We start from the raw sequence: 27186 nt of genomic DNA on the forward strand, positions 1-27186 counted from the left end.
ACGAATCTTTATCTGTGAGACGGGTCAATCCTACCAATATTCAATAAATTATTCACTACTTTTGTAAATTGTAAATTGAGGCTACGGTTTTGTTTAGTTTGATTGATAATATTGTATAGATCAATAATATTTTGATTATTAAAATATTTGAATAGATAGTGAAAAAATATCGGATAAATAATACAACGTTTGATCTGATCGATTAAATTTGAGATTACAAAATATAACATTGTAATTTTAATAGACAAATTATCAATAACACAAAATTGTAAAAAAACATTTGATTTGATTGAATTATTAATCTTATCAAGCCAATCAAGTAAAACCTGAATCAAGTAGTCATCGGTGACTTGAAAACCCACAATTTTCGGCAAAAGTAAGTAAAATCTCAAAAAATATTACATGTTATCTAACAAGTACATGTAAATCCCAAGAAAGCAATCTTCTTTAAAGATCACACTGTTCCCAATTCAATACAATTGAGTGGTGAAATTCAAGTTTTTAAGAACTGGTTTAATTCGAGGGAGCTGAGATTGTGCAGTAATGGGTTGTCATGCATTATTATTTATGAGCACCGCAAATCAATGGTTGACATGTATGTTTGGCAGAGCAGAGCAAAGCAAAGCAAATCAAATCACAAATTAGGAGCCGAGTGGGGATTGGGAGTTTGGGGCCAACACAAAGCGGAGGGGATTCCGGGGGACATGCTTCCTCGATCTCATGAGATCATTATTGTGCGTCAACTTAGATTAGTAGAGATTTTAAGCCTAAAATATTTCGAGACATAAGAATTTGGTAATATTCCTATGATGGGAGTGTGTATTGAGTATGCAAGATCATGTCGGATCCACAAAAATCCAATTGAGTCGATGTAAAATGTGGTGGCAGCCGTCCTTTTCACGGACAGGTTCTCTTCTAAGTTGGCGGCTTATTCAAACTTCATGTATGTGACGTCAAATCAATGTAATGTCCACCCTCCTCCCGGGTCGTATTACCCCTCGAATGACCCCCTCCCACCATCTCTCAATGTCATATAGTATAGTATTTGTTATATCTGAAAAGTTGGATCAGAGTCCGAATACGTCTTTATGTTATGTGTACATATATAGAAGTGTAGGAGTAGGGCGTAGGCCTGCACTGAGGATAACAACTCTCATTGAAACATCCAATCCATTCTATTCTCAATTCAAAAAGATGCACTGTTCAATTTCTATGTACGTATTGGGTCCCATCATTAAAATTAGATGAGCTGTTGCAGGCAGCCATGTGAATTGTGATGAAAAGAGGAGCATCAAACCAGTGACACAAAAGGATATGGTACCATTATAACAAACATAAGTGATCCAACTCCCCCACTTTGAAATGGATGGCTTTAAACTTTTCAGGACAATTGGAGAGGCTCGTGATCTACTTTAGTTTGGAATTTTAGTAAAAGATAGAAACTTGAGATTGTGTTTTGATGGGGTTTTTCCCCATCTGTTTTTATTCCAAGTTGTGTTCATGAATCATGATCATTGATTTGATGCACAAAAAGCAAGGAAGCTAGGTTAGAAATTGTGTTGAGAGGTGTCACAAAATGAGTCAAGACTATGTGCTCAAGCACACCCACTGGAGATTTAACCACACATGTTCCAGTGGAGCATAGTCTCCTATCTTAAAATGAGACAACATAGCAGTGTAAGATGACATACATCTTTCACACCGTCTTGCATTGCTGCGGGTATAGTTGCAGCGAGACTAAATTGTATAGATTAGATCAAATAAATAACTGCGGGAGAGGCACTCGGCCATGAAAGATTCAAACTTTTCAATGGCCATTGCCCTTACGAAGATATTAAAATTAACATGATAAAACAAGAACACGGTCATTTTTTCTTTTGGGTAGCACCTCTGAATCGTTGAATCTTCTCGCTGAAGATCGATCATTCCCCTGATCTATATTCTATACGCTATCCTATAACAGCAGCTAGCTGTTCAGTCCTTATTGGTGAAGTAACCAATCAATTTAATCCGGGAACATTATGCCCAGACTTTCGATACTCAAGACACCAGCTATTGAAGGATTAAATAGTGGCTTGGGGGAATGTAGGAGAAAAGTACCTAAAAGATCCAACTACTGTTGCATCTCCACAAAAAGCTCGATGGCATTGGCAGGTTGATTAGTTCAGATATTTCATCACTTAATTATAATCAGAAAGACCATTTTTGGTAAATTCATCAGACACTTCTCCTTGTAACGCCGACAACACTGCAAATGTTTCAATTGAAGCTCTATAGGAAAAGGGTATTAATTGACGATTATCAAAAATATCAAAAAAATTTACAAAATTTATATTAACTGAATTTAATATAAGTTCAAGACACGTAGGAGCTCTAACCATATTTAGACTTGTGATCAATCCATAAATACCGACAGAAATTAAATAGATACTGAAAACAAGTACATGTTCCATCCACCCTTCATTTAAGGTGGTGTCTATGCTACGAAAAGATAGCTTACTGTAATTAGTTGTTTGACTTGTTTCCCAAAAGGATATCTCATGCACTAATTTACTAAGAAACTCAAAACTTAAATTTAGTCATCCAAACTGAACCAAACCGAAATTAATGGTTTAAGTTGGTTTGGTTATAAAATTTCGTGATTTAGTTTGATTTGAAATTTTGTGAAACCAATAAAACGTTGTTTTGTTCGAATTTTTATCTAAAACTGAACCAAACCACCGTTGAACACCCATAATATCTGCGTATTAATTTGCAATTTCAAATTTAAAAATTATACAATTTATAGTGAGAATAGATAGAAACTGTTATTGTTGTTGTAGTAGTTAAAATATATAGTCACTACGACACCAAAACATTGCTAACAGGTATCATAAAAAAATAAAAACAAAAGAAGAAGCAGATTATAAACAAAAGAAGAAGCAGTAACTTAGAGTTAGACTCGAAATACTAACCAATGATGAGAGAAAAAACGGATATGGAACGAGCAAATCACAAGAAAAATCATGTTGAAAAACTTGTATCATTTTTGGATGGTAATGATACAATTAAAAATATTATTCAAGCTCTCATTGTCAACAAATTGAATGAAAAATGATAATATATATTATTGAAGATGAATACATGTAATATGGATCTAGAGATTTTTTGTCTTGAATGCTGATGGTCCAGAAAATTTGGATAAAATTGATAAAAATATTAAGAACTTTGTTACACGAATATGATACAAATAAAAATTATGTAGTTATGTTTCGAGAATCTCTTATTAATAAAAATCAGTGGCATATTATTCAAGGGGCCCAATTTTTAAGGAGTGGATCTCGAGATGGTCTCACGAATCTTTATCTGTGAGACGGTCAACCCTATCGATATTCACAATAAAAAGTAATACTCTTAGCATAAAAAGTAATATTTTTTCATGGATGACCCAAATAAGATATTTGTCTCACAAAATACGAATCGTGAGACCGTCTCACACAAGTTTTTGCCATTTTTAAGTTCGACTCATGCCTCCAAAAACCCAGATACAGCACTGGGATGAATCAATTGTCAATAGACACTACCACAGTTCAGAAAACGGTTCCGCTTATTCAAAAAAGATCGACCCTTAAATAATCACTTGGGTTTGAGCCCAAACGCCCAAGCACAAGTGTTCATCCTATCTAGTAGATAGTTCCTTCACCCCACAAATCAATATTTTACTAATATATTGCTTAAGGAATGACACAAGATCAGTATCACATGAGAAACAGAGGGAATTTAGTAGAAAAGTACCTGAAATAAATTTCAGGATTGGTGAAGGGAAAAGAAGCACCAATCCGATGCATATCTACATCACCTGTACATTTAAGACACGAGGATTGAGGTCTAACAAAAAAAATGTAAGCATTAATGTTTGCATTAACTTTATTAGACAAAGTAGACAATCGTAAAACCATTGAATCTAGCCACTTACTAGGCAGGTATGCTCTGGATATCTTGCTTTTCTGTCACGTGTAGGAATATCCCCGCACTTGAGAATCCCAAGGATCAAACAATGCAAAATCAGTTGATTATTCGATACCAGTACAACAGTTTTTTTTCCATCTTCTGCTTTGTCTCCCTCCACAATTTCTTTACATTTTCTTCATGAAAGCGTATATTTAATAAATAGGAGATGAATTCAGGAGGAAAATATATAGTTCTGTTTCAAAGGAATCATCAGCATTGACATCATTTCCACTTAATGTTTCTAACTTCTACCAGAGATTAATTGCTTCCAAATTTATACGAGCACGAGATGAGAGCAACTAAATCTCCTTGTTTAACATCCACTTGAACATTTTCAGTTGCATAGTACCAAACTTCCCCTAGGAAAAATGGACCCATTGTCCGTGATAAACAAATCCAGAGACAAGGAGTAGCTGAGCTTGATGTGCACTTGGATGGCACCTAAGAACAGTATGAGGATCATCAGAACGCAATAACTTCTAATACATTACAAATTCTGCAAGAACAAAGTATGTAATCATGCAATGTCGGATAATAATTTTAAGGTTTTAAATTATAACAAACCTGAAAGTGAAATTTTGAAGACACTAACGATCGGTGATAATCTCGTCACAAGTTAGAAAAGACTCTTCTAACGAGTTAGAAAAGTTCAAGGGTTAAATATTTCAGGTAAGATAAGCCGTACAAGGAAAGCAGAAAATCGGTTAAGAGAACTTTAGAAATTTGCATATACAGTAATGTGAAGTGTGGCAAGAAGAAAAATGACTCAAGGCAAGTATAGTCAGTTAGCTTGTTGAAAAATGAGCAATATGGACAACATATTACTTAACAAAATCCCCCATGTTTCCTAAAGAGGATTATGAGGATTAAATAACTCGAATGTAAGCATACTCGACCACTCATGACGATGATATTTAGCTTGTGATCACAGAAGGGCCCTACAAAAATGATGAAAAATCAACCCTTCCAGATCCTCAGTTACATAGGAAATCCTTGCACAAAGTGCAACAATGAAGACAAGAGGATGTTAATGCAATTTGCAGCCCGGGAACAGAATTGAAACCATCTACCGCGAGAAAGGCACACGCGTTTTTTACCAATATTCGATTCCACATCTAAATAACCAACTAAATGTCACTCGAGTTTTCATTCAAACATCCATCATTTACTTGCAAGAAAATAAATTCACCCGATCAGTATAATAAAAACAACGATCAATATTCACATTCAAAGACAAAAGAACCATAGTAAAGGGGAACACGTTCATGAAAAAAAACAAAGTGAATAGCGGATTGTGAACTACCACCCCGGTAAATTTCGACGCGAGCATTGTCAAGAAGTGAGACCATCGTGGAGCACGAGCACCATGGAACCAAGTTGCCATGCATCCTCTACAAAGACTAAACGTCGCAATCGAAGGGACGGGTTTTCGGGATGATTTGTGGGCTTCTTTGTATGGACCTTTGTTCGATTTCCATTTTCGAGTGCTGATTTAAGCCTTGATGTCGGCTTCTGTAAAACAAACTAATATATGGGCTTGTCTTCAACCCATTCTAACTAGCTTATAATTCAACCTCATTCATTTTCAGCCCATAAGTTCTTGGATTAAAATATACCTAATACTGCCACAACAGTCTATCCTTTTGACGGGTTGAAAAATTTTCAACTTAAACCGACCCCTTATTTATATGGTGGGTTTACGTGAGGCGAGCCGACCCAACCGATCTAAATATACCTTATGACTAATTGAAGTGGAAATATTTTTTCCTCCCTAGATGATTTGCAGTTGAATGGAAGAATAACGAAACTAAGTCAAACTACATTAGGTAAATTGTGGTTGCACCCGACCCACCAATTAATATGCACAAAGAATAATCTAACCCGGCAACTCTCCGTTTCCTATCTATTGAAGCAACAAAAATAATTTTTTATCTACTCTTACGCCTCCTGGCCCTCCTCCAACTACTGACATTGACATTTTAATTATTTAATTTATATTAATATTTAAACTAAATAAACTGTGCAGTCGATTCGATTTCACCCAAAAAAATCCATCTGCAGTGTGGTACTGTGGTTTAGGATTTATATTTTGGTCCTTGTTTTTTTAATAAATTACAAATATCGTTGTGGTGCAATTCGGTCAGAGCTCTTCGGGCTGTTAATACACACATTTGATCTCCCTTAAGTTATTGGGATTTGGATCATGATGTACATTTTTTACACGAGATCATCACGTGATCATCTCGTGGACATCACACCATGTGAGATAAATTTAAAAAATTGTCAGATTAAACGAAGTGATCACATTATCATCTTGTGTAAAAAATGCACAGCACCGACAGAAGATCTAAATCCAAATTATTGCCATGAAATTAAATATTTCCAAAGTTGCTAGTATTGTTTCTAAAAAGGCGCGTAAAGTGTCATAATCTTTGGGGAAAAAAAAGGGAAAATTATCTGAAAATTCTACCAGTTTGTAATATATCAATTCAGGTGCAATAATACATGGAAATGCAATAGCTACTTGGCGTCCATCATAATTTGTCCCCACCCTTTCGATATCATACTGTGCATGCTTTTTTTTTTTTTTTTGTGCGTGTTTGTGTCAAATATATTTAGGCAGTGGAAACTATGTCATGTTTCCAATGGATTAATGGGGCCTTTTTTCACATGTAATTCAATTATAATGACTAGATTTAGTTCTTTACCTTGTGAATTGGGAAGATGAGGAGTGGTAATTATTGGAAATGAAGTAACAATGATGAAAAATGAGTTTTGTTTTGTGATCGGTATCTTTTGGTGACGAGATAACTTTTGGTCAGAAAACAAAAATTCTATTTCCGATCAAATAACTCAATGTTAAGATTTTATTTGTTGGTTTGATTTGAACAAACTCCTACATTTGGATCAAGAAATGGGAAATTCGATGTCAATGTTGTCGCGATGCATTCAAGGATCCAAAATTATTTATTTCAACATGTGAGATCCGTGTTAATGAGATGATATCTTATGTGGTATAACTCTAAGGTTGCATTTAATGAATTATCACATTTGTGATTCATACATAGAAAAATCGCGAATATCGTGTGTAAGAATTAATGTGAGTTGTTGGATATATACTTGAGACAATATCGTAAAGGTAGGTTGAACTCTATCCTGACATCAGATTTCTAAATAAAGACATGCTATGGAGCTCATTGCATGTATTTGTTGTTGGGCATGAATTAAAGATGTTATTGTGCACATAGGCTTGCAATAATTTCCGCTTGAAAAGCTTTGGAGATCGAAATATGAGCTTGACGGAGCTCTTTGATGATAAATTTGACTGCTTCAAAGCCATTAGAGTTTATCTTGAGAAATTAAATTTAAAAATATATAATTGCAAAAAATTTGATGATGTATTTTTAATTTTATGTTTTGTTTAATGGAGCACTAAATAAAAAATCACACTACATTATAAGTCGTAGTCTTTATATTTCATATCCAACAATGAGTTAATAATTAATTTGTAGTATATCTCTTGTGAGACGATATCACGAATCTTTATATTTCATATCCAGCGACAAGTTTTTGCCATTAATTTGTGGTTGTGTACAGATTTTTAAGTTTGAGACGAAAAATTTTAAATTCATTGACTTGTTTGATTATGCAAAGTTGTACTGACGGCATTAGCTGATTAATCTCTCAAATATTTCTCCAAACTAAAATTAACTAATCCAAACATAAACATGAGATTATAAATTGTCATTTATATTTGAGGCTTTGAAAAATTTAAAGTACGGAGTATAATTAAATTTGTTAAAATGATTAAAAATCGAACATTTACTCAACTCTTCGGTATATTAAATTCTCAAGTACTTTGTGTAAAAACTTCTCGTTAGTATAATTGATGATGCAATCGACACTATAAGTAGAGTTGCTTGGTGAATCTATCTCCCGTGCAAAAGAAGGAAGAAATTTACCTCTTTTTTTGTACGATAATAACAAAGAATTTCATATGTTAGGATGGTAAAAGAGGTTAGAAAGACTGAATGAACTCTTTATTTTTTTAAAAAAAAAATTGAATTTGTTTTAACAGTTATTAGTTGTTTAAACTCTTTTTTGAACGTCTATATTTAACTGGACCACTTCAAATGATTTTGAGTGTGAAATTGGACTGGTTAGACTCAATGATAAAGTATATATTCAATTCAAGCAACAATTAGCAAGACGACTAGAAATATACGGCAAACATGATAAATTGACATAAGTAAATGAGACATAATTTATGATATTCGGAGATAAATACTCTTATGTTATCATTTTTCCCATTAGAAAGAAATTCACTATAAAACTTTGGTTTTACAATGTTATGTAATAACACACTTCAACTAGGATTTATCACTAACTAAATTGAAATATCTCAACACAAACTCTAGCTATTTAAGAACACTCGCTTCACCAGAAACCAATACAATTAATGGTTAGCTTTGACGGCTGGAGTTGACAGGGTAACACAAAATTGATCCTTAGAAGATCTGACATAAATTGATATATGTGTGCTGAGTGAGCAACTTGATGTTTAAAGAATAAGTGTGCTCTAAGTCTTGCGGATTGAAAACTTGAAACTTGTTAATTTAATCATTGTCTCTTCATTCTGAATCTACATATTTATACTTGAAATGCTCCAACATACAAAAAAAATGCAATTATCATATGTACTAACTCTCAACAGAATGACATTGTCAATCTCTATTAGTCGTGTGAAGCATTAAATGCATTTAATGCTTTTTTTTTCAGCTTCTGAAAAATTGATTGACTCTTTCACATTTTAGAAAATATTCTGTCAATCGAGAGTCGATATAATATTATAGTTTGTCATTTTTATCGGATAGTCATTGAACGGCTTGAGTTGGGATATTCATATCGATCTGTTGATATCTGACCGATTAGAGTTGAATGGTGAAACTTTGAGCATATTCGATAGAATGATTTAACTTCAAACAAATACAAGTGATGATATTCTACCTACATGTTGAGCTTGTGATACTATGTCGAGGAGTTTGACTTGTCCAACTGCTATAAACCTTGAAACACATATAAATGATATAGAATCCTGAAACATCTCAATGTTATTATTTGTTATTATCAAAATTTAAGATTATTTACATTTTAAACCTAACTTTAAATCTAAACCTCATTTATACCAAAGACATGACTTTGGGATTTTACATTTGTCACTGAATTAAGAGATAATTTACTATTTGAGTTTATGTACTCTTGTATTGTTTTGGGGGTATTTTCCATATTCTGTTATTTATTTTCTTACTAGACTCAATAAATAAAAAAAATTCCACCTCTCATTCCACTTGTCTAATTTTGAAAAGTTCCAACAGTTTTTTTCACGTTTCTGCGTCACTTCTTCGATGATGTTATTTGATCGGATCAGAATGGTTCCGAACCAAATTAAACCGGATCCGACTTATGAAATAAAGAAATCATAAGATACCAAATTGAATTTACCGGACTAAAACTATAATAAAATTCAAAACCCAAACCTATTGAGTCAGATTAGAGCATAATTGGCTCGGAGCATGCGACACCCCCTATCCGTCCTGTCCAACATATTTGGTGGAAAGTGGGTTGATAACCAAATCAACAAAGGTTAACGAATCCATTAAAATTAAATCAAGTGATTATGACGTTTGTGGGCCATCCCATCCATTATGTGCTGCGAAGGTTCTTTTGCATTTTGATTACTCGTAGTATTTCGCGTGGTTTGAGTCACTCAAATGGTTCTGGACGGCGGCTGCAGCCGTGTCCGCGACCGTCAACCCCATGCGACCATTTCTCCGCCCAGTTATCCAAACCGCAACCTGTTCTCTTTAATTAATCAAAGTAATTACTGTATCCAGTCTACGATGTATCGTCATCAACAAGATTTCCAATCACCAAACCTACCAAATTTCATGCAGTACAACTCGTTGGTGTTGGTGTAGTACAACAATTCATTCCTCTTTCAACCCTTTGCCTCGAAAGATTTAATTCCACGCCACACCCACGGATTTGTCATTCTCTTATACCTCCGCAAAAATACAAGCTTTTTCAATTGACAAAATTGTATCTTTCTCCCTGCGCATCTCAAGGGTATGACAGGCCTGCAGCTGACGGCGTCTGTGGGGAGAGATTCCGCCGATGAGGAAGAAGGGTTGCTCAGCTCATATGACCGGCATAATCCGTCTAATTTGCGCAGGATTCAGGTCAACGTCACGGGTATGACTTGTGCGGCGTGTTCTAACTCCGTTGAATCGGCTCTCAACGGTCTCAACGGGGTTGTCAAAGCATCAGTCGCCTTGCTTCAAAACAAGGCTGATGTTACCTTTGATCCTGCCTTGGTCCAGGTCTGCTCAGCTCTCCCTCCCCCGATCCTCTTTAAGTGTTTGATTAATTGAATGCATATGCATGGATTGGCATTCCTGTGTGTTACTAGCTCTCAAGTAATGACTTTTTTTATTGCTGAAATTCGTTTGGGATTATCTACAATTTTGAAAGTCCTGATTGGATAGGCGGGATTAGATCAGTTGAATGCATCATTAATTCTCCTATTATAGGGGCAATAAGTTGCTTTCACTTGATTCCCTTGTGGTACGTTTCTGGCAACTCTTTGTACGTTTGACTTGGTTAATTTAGCAAGATTGAAAGTAATACATGGTGGAATGTTAGATTATAATTGATTACAGTTGCAAGCAAGCTTCTCTATGCTTTCGTGAGAAAAAGGGCTGTAATGAATCTTCTTCGGACTGCTGGAGTTGATTTTTGGACTGGAAAACATTAATTTGAGATGATAGACTCCATGGAGTGGCTATGATATTTTGCAATTGAGATTCAAGTTGTGAGCTTATGTCGAATACCACAGTTTGGTGGTCAATTGAATCCATGAACTGTGCAGTCTTCCTCTGGACGTAGTTGTTGCTTCCACTCTAATTTTCCTGTAAATCTTTCAGAACTGCTAAAATGAGTCATGCTTTAACATTAAAATGCTTTATATTCCTTTTCCATTTCATATTTGCACTACTTTGCTTTATGTGATCAGTGGCAACCTCTTTTAGTTCATTTGACATTATTATATGAAAGGTGGAAATATTTATATAATTTCGATCCTGTGGTAGTGTGATTTTCCTTTTTCTTTTTCTTTTTCTCTCTTTTTTTTAGGGGGGGGTTTGAAAATGTTGAATTGTGGTGATTATTGTGCATCTTTCCTCCTTTGCAATAAATTTTCACTTCAAAAGCTCTCAATTCCTCTCAATTAATGATGTTAATTGAGCCGTGAGTTGTTCCATTTCTTGTTTCAGGAAGACGATATTGCAAATGCAATTGAAGATGCTGGATTTGAGGCAGAAATCATTGCCGAACCAAGTGTATCTTATTCTAAGCCTCGTGGGATGTTAATAGGTCAGTTTACAATAGGAGGCATGACATGTGCAGCTTGCGTGAATTCCGTGGAAGGGATTCTGAAGAAGCTACCTGGGGTTGAAAAGGCTGTAGTTGCTTTGGCTACGTCTTTAGGGGAGGTTCAATATGACTCAACTGTCATCAGTAAGGATGATATAATCAATGCAATTGAAGATGCTGGATTTGAAGCTTCATTTGTTCAGAGTAATGAGCAGAATAAACTTGTGCTAGGTGTTACTGGGATTACTAGTGAAATGGATGTACAGATGTTGGAAGGTGTTCTTTGCAACTTAAATGGTGTGCGGCAGTTTTATTATAATCGAACATCTAAGGAATTAGAAATCCATTTTGATCCAGAGCTCCTTGGTTCCAGAACTTTAGTTGATGGCATTGAGAGTGGCAGCCAAGGAAAATTTAAGTTTTTTGTCAAGAACCCATATACTAGAATGACTTCTAAGGATCTGCAAGAATCTTCAAACATGTTTCGACTTTTCACCGCCAGCTTGTTTCTCAGCGTGAGTTACTTCATTTCCTTAATTTGTTTACGCTTAAAGAACTTGTAAAGTTTCTTTGGTATGCAGTGTTAACTGGAAGCAATTTCACACTCCAAACCAATTAGATGATTACATTTGGGATATTGGTTTTTGAAACTTGAACTTCTAATTTATTTATTTATTCCAATTAACACACTTCTTTTTTCTTTGTTAACTCCTGGTCAATTTTTACCAGGTTCCTGTCATTTTAATGCGAATAGTCTGCCCTCGTATACCTCTTTTATATTCTTTACTACTTTGGCGCTGTGGTCCTTTCCAAATGGGTGATTGGCTGAAATGGGGTTTGGTCACTGTTGTTCAATTTGTCATTGGTAAACGTTTCTATGTGGCTGCTTGGAGAGCACTCAGAAATGGTTCTACAAACATGGATGTCCTGGTTGCATTGGGAACTTCAGCTTCTTATTTTTACTCTGTATGTGTGTTACTGTATGGTGCAATGACTGGGTTTTGGTCTCCAACATACTTTGAAACCAGTGCAATGCTTATAACGTTTGTACTTTTTGGTAAGTACTTGGAAAGTCTTGCCAAGGGAAAGACCTCAGATGCCATAAAAAAGCTCGTGGAGCTTGCTCCTGCGACTGCTATACTGCTTATCACAGACAAAGGTTTGTGTTTCTTACTTCATTATACGAGAACTTTTTCGATACCTTGGAATGGAATGATATCTTCGCCAACAATGTTGTGCTGAATAAATCATTAGCGTTGCAGGTGGCAAAGTAGTGGGAGAAAGAGAAATTGATGCTTTATTGATTCAGCCCGGGGACATATTGAAAGTAATACCAGGAACAAAGATTCCTGCTGATGGTTTGGTTGTACGGGGTTCAAGTTATGTAAATGAGAGTATGGTCACCGGTGAATCTGCTCCTGTTCCGAAGGAGGCCGGTTTGTCAGTTATTGGGGGTACGATAAACTTGCATGGTTTACTTAACATACAGGCCAACAAAGTCGGATCAAACACAATCTTAAGCCAAATTATATCCCTCGTTGAGACTGCACAGATGTCTAAAGCTCCCATTCAGAAGTTTGCTGACTTTGTGAGTATTTTTTGTTTGAAGGTGCATTAAATTGAAAATAATATGGTATTAAGAAATGGGAAACAATTAGAGCATCTTGCTATGTGAATAACGAATTTTATATGACAAGACTTTCTTGGTCTGTTTGTTTCTATATATCTCTGCTGTCTCGGTTAGTTTTCTTTCTGACAATTTGTCCACGGATATATTCTCAAGTTGATCAATTTGTTTATTTTTGCCATTGTTCTTTTATACAGATCGCAAGCATTTTTGTCCCTGCAGTAGTAACTCTGGCATCGTTAACATTGCTCGGATGGTAAGATTGCTACATTCAAACTGGTGTATTGATTAATTTCTGCAATCACAGCTATACTGCCTCTTATTGGGAATGAAATTCTTGTGGTTATTTTATACGTATGTTTGAAATATCGAAAAGGTAAAGTATCAGCGTAGCAAGTTACTCCCAAATTTGGATTGTCGGAGTCTGTTTATTAGCAAAGGTGCTTTCATCTATGTACAGTGGAGTGTCAAGCATCTTTGTTGTATTTTTTACTCTCTATTTGGCAACTACTTGTAGGTATCTTGCTGGAATTCTTGGAGCTTACCCCAAGGAGTGGTTGCCAGAAAATGGCAACTATTTTGTCTTTTCCCTCATGTTCGCAATATCTGTTGTCGTAATCGCATGCCCATGTGCACTGGGGTTAGCAACACCAACTGCTGTCATGGTTGCAACAGGGGTTGGAGCTAACAATGGAGTTCTTATAAAAGGAGGAGATGCATTGGAGAGGGCACAGAAGATCAAATATGTCATTTTTGATAAGACCGGAACCTTAACCCAGGGAAAAGCCACAGTCACCACTGCAAAAGTTTTTTCTGGCATGGATCGTGGCGAATTCCTTGCATTAGTAGCTTCTGCAGAGGTATTAAAATACTCACTATTAGAATTTAAGTTGTGTTCGATTATTTGGTTTCCTGGTTTTTCATCTTGCTATACGTATAGATTATTGAAGCTGCTGATTGGTGATAATCTTTAATACTTTATTTAAGTAACTAGCTATTGCTTGCAGCGTTTGGATAAGGGCAGAAATTATACGAGTTCTCATTGAGATTGAGTAGTGGATTCCTTTGTTGGGAGATAAAGTTGATCAATCACAATGAATGTTCCTTTGGTGCAGGCTAGCAGTGAACACCCATTGGCGAAGGCGATACTTGATTATGGCCGCCATTTTCATGAATTTGATGAACCTAATACTACAACGAATGCTCAAACCGATAGGTTGCAGTCTAAGTCCTTTGGTTGGCTTCTTGATGCATCAGATTTCTCTGCTTTGCCTGGACAAGGTGTGCAGTGCTTTATTGGTGGAAAAAAGATTTTGGTGAGTTTTTTTAATGGCAACATCATATGTTTAACCTAGTGAAGAGAGAAAAGGATTAGACTGCCCAGGAAGCATTACTTCTGCTGTGCTCATCACATGTTGTATCCACTTAACAGGTTGGTAACCGGAAGCTGATGACTGAAAATTGGATCACCATTCCAAACCACGTGGAAAATTTTGTTGTGGAGCTGGAAGAAAGTGCCAAAACTGGGATACTTGTGGCTTACGATAATGATCTAATTGGCGTTCTTGGGGTAGCAGATCCACTAAAGAGGGAAGCAGCTGTTGTTGTAGAGGGCCTCAAGAAAATGGGTGTCAATCCGGTCATGGTTACTGGTGATAATTGGAGAACAGCCAGAGCGGTTGCAAAGGAGGTTGACATCATAGCTTTTGCTTCTTTTTCTTTCTCCTGTTATCGAGACCTTACCTCGCCCCACTCACAAATATATGAAGGCATTAAGCTCATTTCTCTCTAATTCTCCATTAAATTGCAGGTTGGCATTACAGATGTGAGGGCAGAGGTGATGCCTGCAGGAAAAGCAGATGTGATTTGCTCATTACAAAAAGGTGGAAGTGTAGTTGCAATGGTGGGTGATGGCATTAATGATTCTCCTGCCCTGGCAGCTGCAGATGTAGGTATGGCAATTGGAGCCGGAACAGACATCGCAATAGAAGCGGCTGACTATGTGCTAATGAGAAGCAGTTTAGAAGATGTGATCACTGCTATTGATCTTTCAAGGAAGACTTTCTCCCGGATTAGATTGAATTATTTCTTCGCTATGGCATATAATGTCATTGCCATCCCAGTTGCTGCTGGGGTTCTATTTCCTTGGTTAAAACTCAAGTTGCCGCCTTGGGTTGCTGGTGCGTGCATGGCCTTTTCATCTGTAAGTGTTGTGTGCTCTTCTTTACTTCTTAGAAGATATAAAAAACCGAGACTCACGACTATACTGGAGATCACCGTAGAGTAGAATTAGGATGATTAACGGAACAAGGAAATGTACGTTATGTAATAGCTTGATAGATCGTGTAACCCAGTTTTGCATATATACATCCTTTTGCCTTTTTTCACCCTCTCCCCATTTTTGCGTTCTTCCCATTGTATTCTTTCTTCCACTTGTATGTTGATATGTAAATGGAGCGTTACCACACTTTTTTTCTTTCTTTCTGGAATATTCGTATGTCCAGATGAACATGTTATTGTTGTTTAAGGTATGAAATTGTGTATAATCCGGTAGTGTTGGATGATGATTTCCTTTGAGGTTTTCTATACACCATGTCTTGCATTCTTTTATATTTTCATGCTTACCAACAATTTATGGCATCATGCTTACGTAGGAGACTGGAAAACTTCTTCAGTTTGAAAATAGATGACCCCTCTCTTCACAAAGAGCAGATATTCTTCCCATACGACTAAAGATATATTCTGCTCTTTTATCCTTCCACAATCACTACTAGTTAAGTGTGTGCTATGTCATTAATTTAATTATATTAGTAGATTAAATGTTAAGATTATGAACTCGGTTTAACTTAAATCAAAAGCTAATTCAAGTTGAAGGTAGCAGATTTCCATGCTTATATATATAATTTTCAAAAATTTAATTCAATCGATGTAAGAAATCTAACACATTCTTTTCACGTTTAAGAATAAATAATTGGAGTATGAAGTTTATAAGAAGACATCTGCGAGTGGTCTATAGGATAGTTCAACAGATAATGATGAGTCTAGACTTTAATACTATATATATATATATATATATATATATATATATATTATGAGTTCGATTTAAAAACAGGTCAAAGACATGAATTTTTGTTACACCACAACGATTTATCAATTCCACGTAAAAGATAATTTTATAAAATAAATTTTGCGTCCAGTGTAATTGTATTTAACTATTTCTTTCGAAACAAAATTGTTATTTACCTTTTTATTTTGTTATATTTTATATTGGAAGTATAAAATTTGATATGTCCCAGAAGATATATAGTTAAATTAGAAATTTTTTTAACCAATAATTCGAATATATGTCTCGTCTTTCCAAAATATATAGTCGAGTATCTATATTTAGTGTTATTTTGTCTATTATTTCACAAATTTCCCTATACTCATTAAATTCAATAGTTCCTTCCAACAATTATTTATATACCATTAAATCACTCATTAAATAAAAATAAAACAAAGTCATTCACATATAAACATTAAATAAGAACAAAAATGAAAAAGTAGTTGGTGAAATTTGTTTATTCAATAATATTATTTTATATACATGAGAACACAAAAATATATATATATTATATATATCGGAGGGAATAGCGACACAAGAAAATATATGATATAGATTAATCATAATAATAAGTACAAGTCGAAAAGAAGAAAACGAATTGGTCAAAATCTTGGAAAAACAAAGAGCAGATTTGGTACGTTACCTGCTCCTCAAATTCTCTTCGTTGACTCGACCCACCGCTTTACATATGTATGTCATCCTTTTTTCACTCACCTTCCAAGAAGTTTACTGCTTTATCTAATAAATTATGATGAATTCAGCTGTCTTCGAAACAAACAGCACCATCGTTTGCAAATTGTGTAATTTAAATGAAAACCAAATACGAAAAACATGCATGGGATGGGAGATATATTTTTCCAGTCAAAATTTAACTGCTAGACTTGTTTGCTGCATTGATAAGGTAGAAGGTCATTTTCACATAGATATCAGCATCTCCTCCTACCTTAATGCAGGTGCGGATAAAAGTGATCATCACCATTCAACGCACCAAATTTCCGTTTATCTCAAAGTTAGACGCGAATACAGGACGATTCTACCACCCTTGTATCAGCTTGTCCAATATTTTATTGTTAAAAATGAAACAATATATGAAATTTTAAATAATTTTTTAACTTATTTACATAAAATATAAAAGATTTTAAATATCTGTGAACTTGAAATTTATCATAATTAATTTAAAGAATATTCTTATCAAATTATAAAAATGATCTATCTTCACATATAATATGTCATCTATGACTACCATATCTCATATAGTTTTTAAGTTTTAAATTAAATGTCACGTCCCGAAAATTTAACATACTTAGTTAATTAGTTGAAACTTTATACATGGTTGTTTAATTATTATTATTAGGTGAGACCATAACATAAATTTATAAAAAAAATTATTTAAAAATTAGTTTTAAATTTTAATATAATCTCTAATTGTTCAAACAAAATATTTAAGATCTAATACAAAGTCTCTTGTGATACGATATTTTATATATATATATATATATATATATATTTGTCATATGCGTTAATTCGATCAATATTTATAATAAAAAATAATACTTTAAATATAAAAATAATATTTTTCATGTACTCGATTTCTTCGCAAACGCACGTGTTTCTTGACTCTTAATTATATCGATGACAAAGCATTCCCATTGATTGTTATAACTCGTATTGATTCAGTAAACTTTGTAATTATTGTCATTACTTAACTAAATACATGCTACGACTTATAAATTCTCAGCTGTGTTGGACCAAGAACTTATGGCAGGAAGGGAGGCTGACATCATAAAGAAGCCTTAGCGTTTACGAATACAAAAAGAGACCAATAATTAATAGAGTCAAGGGAGAACAACATTTACCATTTTATATTTTTATTATGTTATCGATGAATTCACGTTATTAACAAATTAACTTGTTTTATTTTCTGTTGGTATATATTTGACATATTTTTTAATTAATTTTTATTAAATAATGAGGATGAATACATTAATGATTTTGAGTTAGAATATGATATAAAATAATTATTTAAAAATATATAGATAAAGAAGAATTAGATATTTAAGTAAAAAAAAACTCTAATATGTCCTCGATTCGACCCACCTTCCCAAAGGCGGAGTTACAGCCTCTTGTACCTCGGGCTCAAGCTCGGGTTGTCCATTTTTTTAAAAAAAAATTATATATTATTAGGTCGGGTAGATCAATTTAAAATATTAAAAGAAGTTAGAGTTTAAAATTCTAGTTCGGGTAGCGCCAGATTCCTGACTCCGTCTATGCAGCACGTACCCTTTTTAAACACTGTTGACAGGTATATAAGTATAGGTCTATATAGTGGTGGATATGTTTGTATCATTAGTATACTCGAAGACCAAGAAAGATTTTTTTTTTTTTTTTTGGAAGACGACCCCAGAAATGAAGAAACATGAGTAACGACCAAGCACTACCATGTTATTCCGATTATCAGTGGTGGGAATTGCAAGATGACGATCATTACGAGCAGCAGCGGCGGCGGCTTAATTATCAGAAGATTGCCGATCCCCCTCATCCTGATCCTGATCATGATCATGCGGGCCGCCACAACGCCAAATTATCCACTGCTACTTCCGTTTCTCCAGACAATTCGACGAAGCCGCCGATACAAGTGACCGGCACGGTGGCAAGACCGAAACGAAGGCGGGGAAGAGGTGGTACAATGGCGACCACCACTTTTCTCAATTCAACCATCACAAATTTCAGAGAATTGGTTCAACAACATACGGGAATGATGAGCACCACGCCTACTACTACATCTTCTTATTATGCCAGCTGCAACCAGAAAGGCCCAATCACGCTATGCTTTGCTAATTATTCCTCTTCATCATCGAGTACTTCTGAATCAGCTCTTGGGTTTAATCGTGGAAACCAGTAGCTAGCTAGCCGATAGCCTACGAGGAAAGGATTGTTTCTTGTTTGTACGTGGACGACGTTGGGTTCGGATCAGTTTGGGTTATAGATTTCAATTAAATAAAATTAGTGAGCTTTAGAATATCAGCAAGCCAATATATATGATCCGATGTACTGGTATTAATAATGGTGGCCAGGCTATGTATGTATATATCAAACATATTGAATTATGAAACCTATGGATAATTCTAGTTGATCATCCTTTGCTAGTTTCAGAGCTCTCCATTAGCTGATCGATGGAAGGTGGAGGTGGTCTGCCGGGACGGAGTCCCGACCCGGCTGCCGTCTCTCTTCCCTTTTAAATTTTTTTTTTATAAATTATATGTTCCTAAAAATACCTTTCGACTGCAAACTGAAGTTTTCATTTTATTAAAATTTAAGTTCTTTTACCTAAAAAGCTTTCTATATAAATATCATTTTATATTATATAGAAAAACTGAATTGAAAGTCTTAAAAATCTTTGATATCATTTTTTAGTTTGCTTTATATATGTATTAATTTGATTTAAATTTTTAAATTTCAAATTTTTTAAATTTGCAAAAATCAGGATTTCCACGATTTTTTGCGTGTCTTCTACGTTTAAAATTAAGTTTAAGTTTAATTTTTTAAGTTTCCACGATTTGAGATTTATTACTATGCTAAAAATCAAAGAAACAAAAAATCAAAGGAAAAAAAAGTCTTGCTGATATTTCATGAAAGCTTTTATATTCGTTCCACAAGTTTCTGTCTCATCCGACAATTAATTTACACGAGAGCACACTCCATGATCTTCAACGTCAAAACATAAACGTGACATTTTTGGTTATCTCCGTGTAAAAAATACACACGCAGTTAATTATAAGAAAACTATATGTTGAATCCATAAACAATTATCTTGTTACGACTTTAGCCATCTATATTGTTAAATTTAATTCTTAGTTATCTATCTTTCAATTTTTTTTAGAATTTTAGTCATTCATATGAAGTGTAGATATGACATTACACGTCGTCAGGGCCATGTTGATATCAAATATTCAGCGCCAATTCGTGGCCATGCACGTCGAATAAATGACTAAAATCAGAAAAAAAAAAAAAACACGAAGATGCTAGACCAAGTAAAACTGAAATTTGACAATATAACGTCCTGAGTGTTTTATATTGATTTTAATATAATTTTCCGGAGATTCTTTATAACATGACTATTGCCATGTTTCAAGGTTCGTGCATGTACATGAAATCTAATTTAGTAAACGTACGCACATAGCTTCGGACTCAAGAAAGCTAGTAATGCTTAATTGGGAAGATCGATGTATTATAATTTTTAGCCATACTATTTGAATTAACTAAGTCAATACGTAATTAAATGAGAAAGACTGGTATACCTGCATGACTAAGTACAACAATTTTTTCCCTTTTTGTTTTTAGCCAAGACCACAAGATTCAACAACACGTGCAAGTGCTGGAGTCACCCTTGTACTTTAATACGTGTTCCCATTTTAACAAGAACCAAATAGGACGATTTTACTAATGGTTCCAGGCAAAATACATAGAAAAAGAGTTCGAGTACTAGCTCAAACAGTAGTAGACTCGAGCTCAGCTCGATTCGTTAATAACTTGTTTTTCGTGTTAACGAACACGTTAAACAAACTCATTTTCGAGCTCAAGCATTTTTACATCTATTTAAGTATTGTGATTATGCTTTTATAGTTTTTAATCAATCTTAGTTAATCAATGTAGGACAATAATCACAGCCCAAAAAAATTAGCCTAAGAAATTAGTCGAGCTCCGAACTCGAACACGTTAAACAAACTCATTTTCGAGCTCAAACATTCTTACATCTATTTAAGGAGTGTGATTATGCTTTTATAGTTTTTAATCACTTTTAGTTAATCAATGTGGGACAATACTCACAGCCCAAAATAATTAACCCAAGAAATTAGTCGGGTTTGCGAGCTAAATACTATTAAACTCGAGTCGATAACTTTAACAAATGATATTAAATGAGATTTTTATCGAGTCCAACAATTTGATTCATTTACGTCCAGCACAGCTAACAGCATGCTGGCATTATCGAAATTTCAGCTGATCTCTTACTTGAATTTTCATGTTTATTCTTTTAATTCATAATATAATAGAATAATTGTATCAGTATTAAAAGGTGAGTATTTATATACACAGTCTTCAATCTTTTTTTTTTCAACAGTCTTCGTCGAGAGTCGCTCTGCGAGATATCCTGCAGTCTTTGACTCGGTTTTCGAATCATAAGTCTCAACCCGCTCCCGGCTTGCCTCGGTCTCAGGTATATATATATATATACATACATACATTAAAATGCACGATTGACTTTAATTTCAAGGTAATGGAAATAACAGATGGCATTTGTTAATTAAGTTAAGACTGTACGCTGGAAATGGTTCGAGGTCTACCAACTTAATTACGGTACTTGGTCAACTTCTTCTCACAAACATTAATAATTTTTTAGATTCTTAATCGCCATTATATTAATTTTTATTTATTAAGAGACGTGAATATGCATGCTAATGAATATAAAATAGGATAAGTCTATTGTGAAACGGTTTCACAAATCTTTATATGTGAGACAGGTCAACCCTACCGATATTCACAATAAAAAGTAATATTTTTTCATGGATGACCCAAATAAGATATATGTCTCACAAAAAATGACCAGTGAGACCGTTTCACACAAGTTTTGTCTATAAAATAACATCGTCGTCATCGTTAATTAATCCAAATATTGTGTACTTCAAACAAAAGTTAAGCAAGACAAGTGTATTACGTGTAATGATGATTTAATTTAATTAAGTTCGCGGTGCTATATATCAGGAGTTTCCAAGAAGTGGCTCACCGTGTAAACGCCTTACTTTATTAATTTTCTCACGTTATCACATATAGATATTGAGAAAGGGTCAGTCAACATTCAACCTTTTAGTTCCTAATAAAAAAAACCATTCAACATTTTAAATAAATATGACAAATAATTACTATGGAAACATGAACATTTCATTGAAATATAATTTCTTGAAGTACGCTTTTTTTTCCAAACGTACTTTTTTTTAAAAATAAAATAAAAAGTTGTACTTGGATAAAATTTTGAATACAAATTTTTTAATATTTTTAAAGAGGTTTACATTTAAAATATACAAAAAAAAAAATGTTCTTGATCCACTCCTTGTAATCCAAACTTGCTCTAAATGTAATTAATTTATGTTCCTACTATATAACTACGACTAAGCCGAGGCTTGGTTTTCCAATCTTTACTCGTAATTAAGTCATATATAATACTATCTTTCCCCTTAGCTCTTCATCCATTAATATAATATGCAAAGCTCTGATAATGAAACTTTGTGGCAGAAGTATCCTCAAGAAGCTCATGTTGTTACGTGGAACACAACTTTTGATGTCTCTGATCACATGAATTTGGCTTCAAACCAGCTGCTGCCATATAGCTGTTCTTCAGGTGGTTCAGTTGATCGGAAACCTATCCGAAGGCGATCACGGGCTTCCAAGAAAACGCCGATAATGCTCTTCAATACCAACCCTAGAAATTTCCGGGCCCTGGTGCAACAATTTACGGGATGTGGCAGTGCACCTTCAACTTATTATAAAGGCCCTGTTACCTTAAATTTCGAACGCGGTTCTAGCTGTCGTTCCGGTGACCATCAGAACTCACATAAAGAGCGATCGGAGTTGGTCTCATTCCGCACCAATTATATTAATGCGTTTACTGATGATCCTATGTTATTTGATTCTACAGTCGCGCTGACTGAGTATGCCCCCAGTGATCAAGGAGACTCGTTGACGTTAGAAAATTTGGACATGGAAAACTTTTTGTCGCGAGACCTTCGAGGACCTGAAGTTTATAGTACTCCAACATGGGAAGCAACTGCCGCTAGGAACGATGACTCTTGGAGTCATATATAGTTAGTGTTGTAAAAAACATGTATTAATAAATAAGGCACAGGAGATATCATATTGCTAGCTAGCTTTTCGTTAGTTAAGAAGACAATTCAGTGAAAATATCTACTGTACGTCTCCTCTTTTTGTAATTGTTCAAGATCTCGATCGTTTTCCATAAAGTGAATGTTGAATAACGTAACATTGCAAGAAAGGGAAGAGCTAGCTAGAGAAAATTCTCCAATATTCTTCAATTACATTAACAAATAGATATCATCGTATGCTTATCTTTTGAAGTGTGTAATACAACACAGAAAGAAAGACGTTTTAAGTTTCAAATTCACTCTCCAACCAGGTTGTTCTGATAACTGGAAGGAGGCCGGAACTAACTAACAAAGGTCCCCCTTGATCTGCGGTGATACGCACACTTTGCAGAAACAGTTGTCTTTGGTTGAAACAATACTTTGTTACTCGGTATGTTTCTCGAGGCATGGACCGGGAAAGAGGTGTCATCCGCGATGAATATGTAATATACATGCTTAATAAGGTCTGTAAACACCAGTGCCGAGTTGAAATCTGCCTCCCATAAGCTACTATTTCCTTGCACGATTCTTCTTGCAATTGTTGATCTAAGATCAATCCCCTTCACCCCATCGCTCACAACTTAATCAATCTACTTGAAAGCGCCATTCGTCTGGTATAATTACACCGATTCGATTCCCTTATCGGAGCCAGTGAACATGTTATCCACTATGTTCACTCCGCTCATCACACCCTTTATGGACTTGAACACAACGTATGCATCGCCGAGGAAAAAAACTATTGGAGATGGTGAGCTGCGCCGGATCTTCAGCCACCATGCCGGTATAATATAAGCAGGAATTCACAATCCGTGTCTGTGCTAATCCTGGGAGTTCAATATAAATTCCGGTTCCACCAAAACCAGTGGACATGTTGTAGCAGTGGACCACGGTTATGGTGTTGGCCTGACCTATGGCCGCAGAAAACACGACAACATCGGTGATTGAGTTATGATTTCCCGCCACTTCGACTCTTATGCCTATAACGTTCCACTCAGCAGGATCACCACCGGCGGTGCAAGATGTGTTGGCCCACAGTTGAGTGTTCTATCCCAGCTTAAGCCTTTCCTCGTTTGAACCTCACCCTTGGCTATGCCATCCTAAGGTTCTGCTAAATGGATGGATCTTATCAACGTTTATGAATGATAAATCATAGATCGAACCGCCGAATCCAAAAAATTTGTGGCTTCCGTTTACAGAGACACCTACGGTACTAAAATGGGTGATATAATAGTTGTCAATATTTATTCTCAGAGATTTAACTACTTGAATTCCTCCACCACGAAAGTTACAATCCATCAAAAGATTTCGTAGTGTTTCAAACTCGAAGTAATATTCTGATCCATTTGTTGAACAGGTGAAAGTCTATCAAATAGCTGCCATTTGGGAACTCGTTTGATGCCTTTAGTGACCCTAGCTCCTTGAATCTGTTGTCAAATGTTACATACATATTTTATATTCATAACTGTTGTCACGCCTTGACACCGGGGTTAGTAGACATCGGCATTGTTCAACAATCACATAATCGCCAAACAACAAGCCTCGTAGTTCAGTATAAACCAAAACCAGTCTATTTCATAATTAACTCAAAATAATCTTGTCTTATAGCGATAAATTCCAAAACGAAATAAAATGTGCGGAAGCAATGTACAACTTGGATCAAAACTTAGGAAGAACTTAAGCGAGAAATCTTCATATCTCGACACTTCATCACCAACCCCGAAGCATGTCTTATTCATCGTCGTCTACTTGATCTTCGTTCTTATCTGGAGAGAGATGTAAGGGGTGGGTGTTTTGGGAAACACTCAGCAAGTGGGGGCCGATCGATTACCACATGTACATATAAATATAATTTAAAACCCATATTGCAAACTGATTTTCAAAACGTAGTATAACATATCATATCAGAGTCAGAATCGAAATACGAAACAGAGATTATCAGACGATTCAGAACAGAACGAATCAGAACAAACGAAAGCACTGTTATTCATCTCGTTATCCATGGTCAAATTTTCCCCCATATGTTAGTTCTCTAAAGGGTGAGGCCAAAATACATTTTTATACCCACTGATGGGGGCCGAAACACAGTTTTATACCCACTGATGGGGGCCATATAAATTTACAATCGTCGTTTCATATCCCACTCGAATCATAACAGTGCACCACAGAATCAGATGTATCAAACAACATTTATCGGAATTTTTGAATGAACTCAGCAGAATCAAAGAACACCGGAAATAGAATAACATATCGTACATCGATCGAGATTTTATAAAATATATAATAACATTTTTCAAAAATGGTTTGACACACATACAAGTATATCATGAAATACTTATACAAAGTTTAAGTTACAACGAAATACATAGCAAAATCCCACTTACCTGATTTCGTTTGGATTAAGGCGCTAGAAGGACATGCTAAAAGAACTTCGTTCGAACAAGGTTGCGGTAGAGCTTCGACTAGGCTGCTGCAAATGCTAAATTTCGAATTCTTGAAGTTATGAGGAGGGAGTTTGCTTTTTATATAGGCTTGAATAATCAACTATAAAGGTAAGCCTGTATCACTCCAAGAATGTCGTTGATTGCTTAATCAACGTGATGATTGCACTTTTCTCTCCCGAATGAACGTGGCCTCTCCTTGATTCAAGATACACACCCGAGATTCATGAGTGATTTTGGCTTTCCTTAAGTGCAATTGGAGAGTGATTTTGGCTGCATGAATCTCTTCCAAGATTGGTGCACTTCCATATAGTGATAAATGGTCAGTAATGAAGGGACAATGATTATTCAAATTTTCATGATTATGATTGTATGGAACTAAAAAAATGTTGTGCCAAAAATGAGCTGAAACTTCCTATGACATATATAGATTTTCTCGTTGCAAGATTTCGGGTCTTCACATCTGTATCCCGAGGAGTCATTTACTAATCAGATTAATTAGAAGAAATTCCAAAAACTACTCACAAACAGGTTTCCTCTTCCGGGGACAGGGAACTGGATCGGACGACTGATCAAGTAATTGCCACCATCAAGATCAATGCACATGCCTCCAAGATTCAAAATTCCATTAATCACAAGAACCCGGTACTCGGTCCACTCAGCGCATCAGATACAGCTACAATAATAGCATTCGTGCTGTATGTGTTCCCTGTCGGGTCTGCTCCGTAAGATGTCACCTGATATACTTGCCCACAGAAACAGTACTCATTGAACATTATCATCGTATAATATCAACAAATTAGAGTTCCTTTGATTTTTTTGGCCCTCACTGTGGCCGATGGTGGTGATGATTTAAGTTTCGGCAAGTGATGGCGTCGATTAGGAAACTGTTAGAGTAGGTGTCCAACAAATTTTATTGACTCTGATGTGAAACGGTTTTTATTTTAATAATATTTTACGATTTTATTCAATTATGACATTATGTTTTATCTGTATACTCATGCAAGCTGTATAGTTAAATCCTTGAATATACAATAGGTACTATAAGGTCTGTCTCGCAACGTAAGATCATGAAACTCATTAGAAAGTGTATCGTATATTCTAAACATGTTCGTAGTCGATGTACTAACTATATTTTTAAAAGAGTTTTTTCAAATAAAATACATGGATAATTTTGTAATTTTAAAACGAATAAATAACCCTTGTTGTACATGTAACATTTTCCAAAACTAAATGTATATGAAATATGGTATTGAAATGACAAGTACGCGGAAATCAAATGTGGTTACGAAGCAAACACCAGAGAAATATTAAATTAGAGAAAGTGGATGCCTTTGTTGCATTAAAATGCAGCTGAATAATCCTACTTTCAACATGCATGTACTGCAAATATACGTGCATATACAAGAAATAATATTTGCTTTTGTTGGTGAACTTTCCTTCGACTTTCAAACTATTTGAAATGAATGGAAAATGGATAATGACCTTTTTTTTTAGACGGTGGAGAAGTCGAGATTTCCAGAAGTTGGTAAATTGGTGTATCTTCTTAAATATTAGTAATTATTATTCAAAAAGCATTGACTTCTATATACTTAATATTGAAAATCTCAGTTTTGCACAGCTGTTTAATTTGCATTTGATGAATTTGAAGTTGAGAATTTCAAATTCATAATTGTTTGATTT

The 27186-nt window shown here is 35.0% G+C and overlaps 1 protein-coding gene, 1 long non-coding RNA gene and 1 pseudogene across 2 annotated transcripts; 1 reads left to right on the top strand and 2 right to left on the bottom strand.

The window, feature by feature from the left end:
• Window positions 1–3618: 3618 nt before the first annotated feature.
• LOC142538012 (uncharacterized) lies at window positions 3619–5573 on the bottom strand. Its single transcript, XR_012818628.1, has 3 exons — window positions 5297–5573; window positions 3956–4431; window positions 3619–3838 (listed from the first exon to the last, which is right to left on the bottom strand). It is a non-coding gene; the product is annotated as an uncharacterized LOC142538012 (long non-coding RNA).
• A 4185-nt stretch (window positions 5574–9758) lies between these two features.
• Window positions 9759–15551, top strand: LOC142535224 (copper-transporting ATPase RAN1). Its single transcript, XM_075641721.1, has 9 exons — window positions 9759–10370; window positions 11322–11936; window positions 12151–12580; window positions 12684–13009; window positions 13246–13304; window positions 13566–13908; window positions 14164–14364; window positions 14481–14738; window positions 14859–15551. The coding sequence occupies exons 1-9, from the start codon at window positions 10119–10121 to the stop codon at window positions 15333–15335; spliced, it is 2961 nt and encodes a 986-aa protein (XP_075497836.1). The 5' UTR covers window positions 9759–10118; the 3' UTR covers window positions 15336–15551.
• Window positions 15552–23309: 7758 nt separating this feature from the next.
• On the bottom strand, window positions 23310–26285 carry LOC142537835 (polygalacturonase QRT3-like; annotated as a pseudogene).
• Window positions 26286–27186: the final 901 nt, after the last annotated feature.

The sequence above is a fragment of the Primulina tabacum genome, chromosome 2, assembly GCF_025594145.1.
Source record: "Primulina tabacum isolate GXHZ01 chromosome 2, ASM2559414v2, whole genome shotgun sequence".
Lineage (NCBI taxonomy): Eukaryota > Viridiplantae > Streptophyta > Magnoliopsida > Lamiales > Gesneriaceae > Primulina > Primulina tabacum.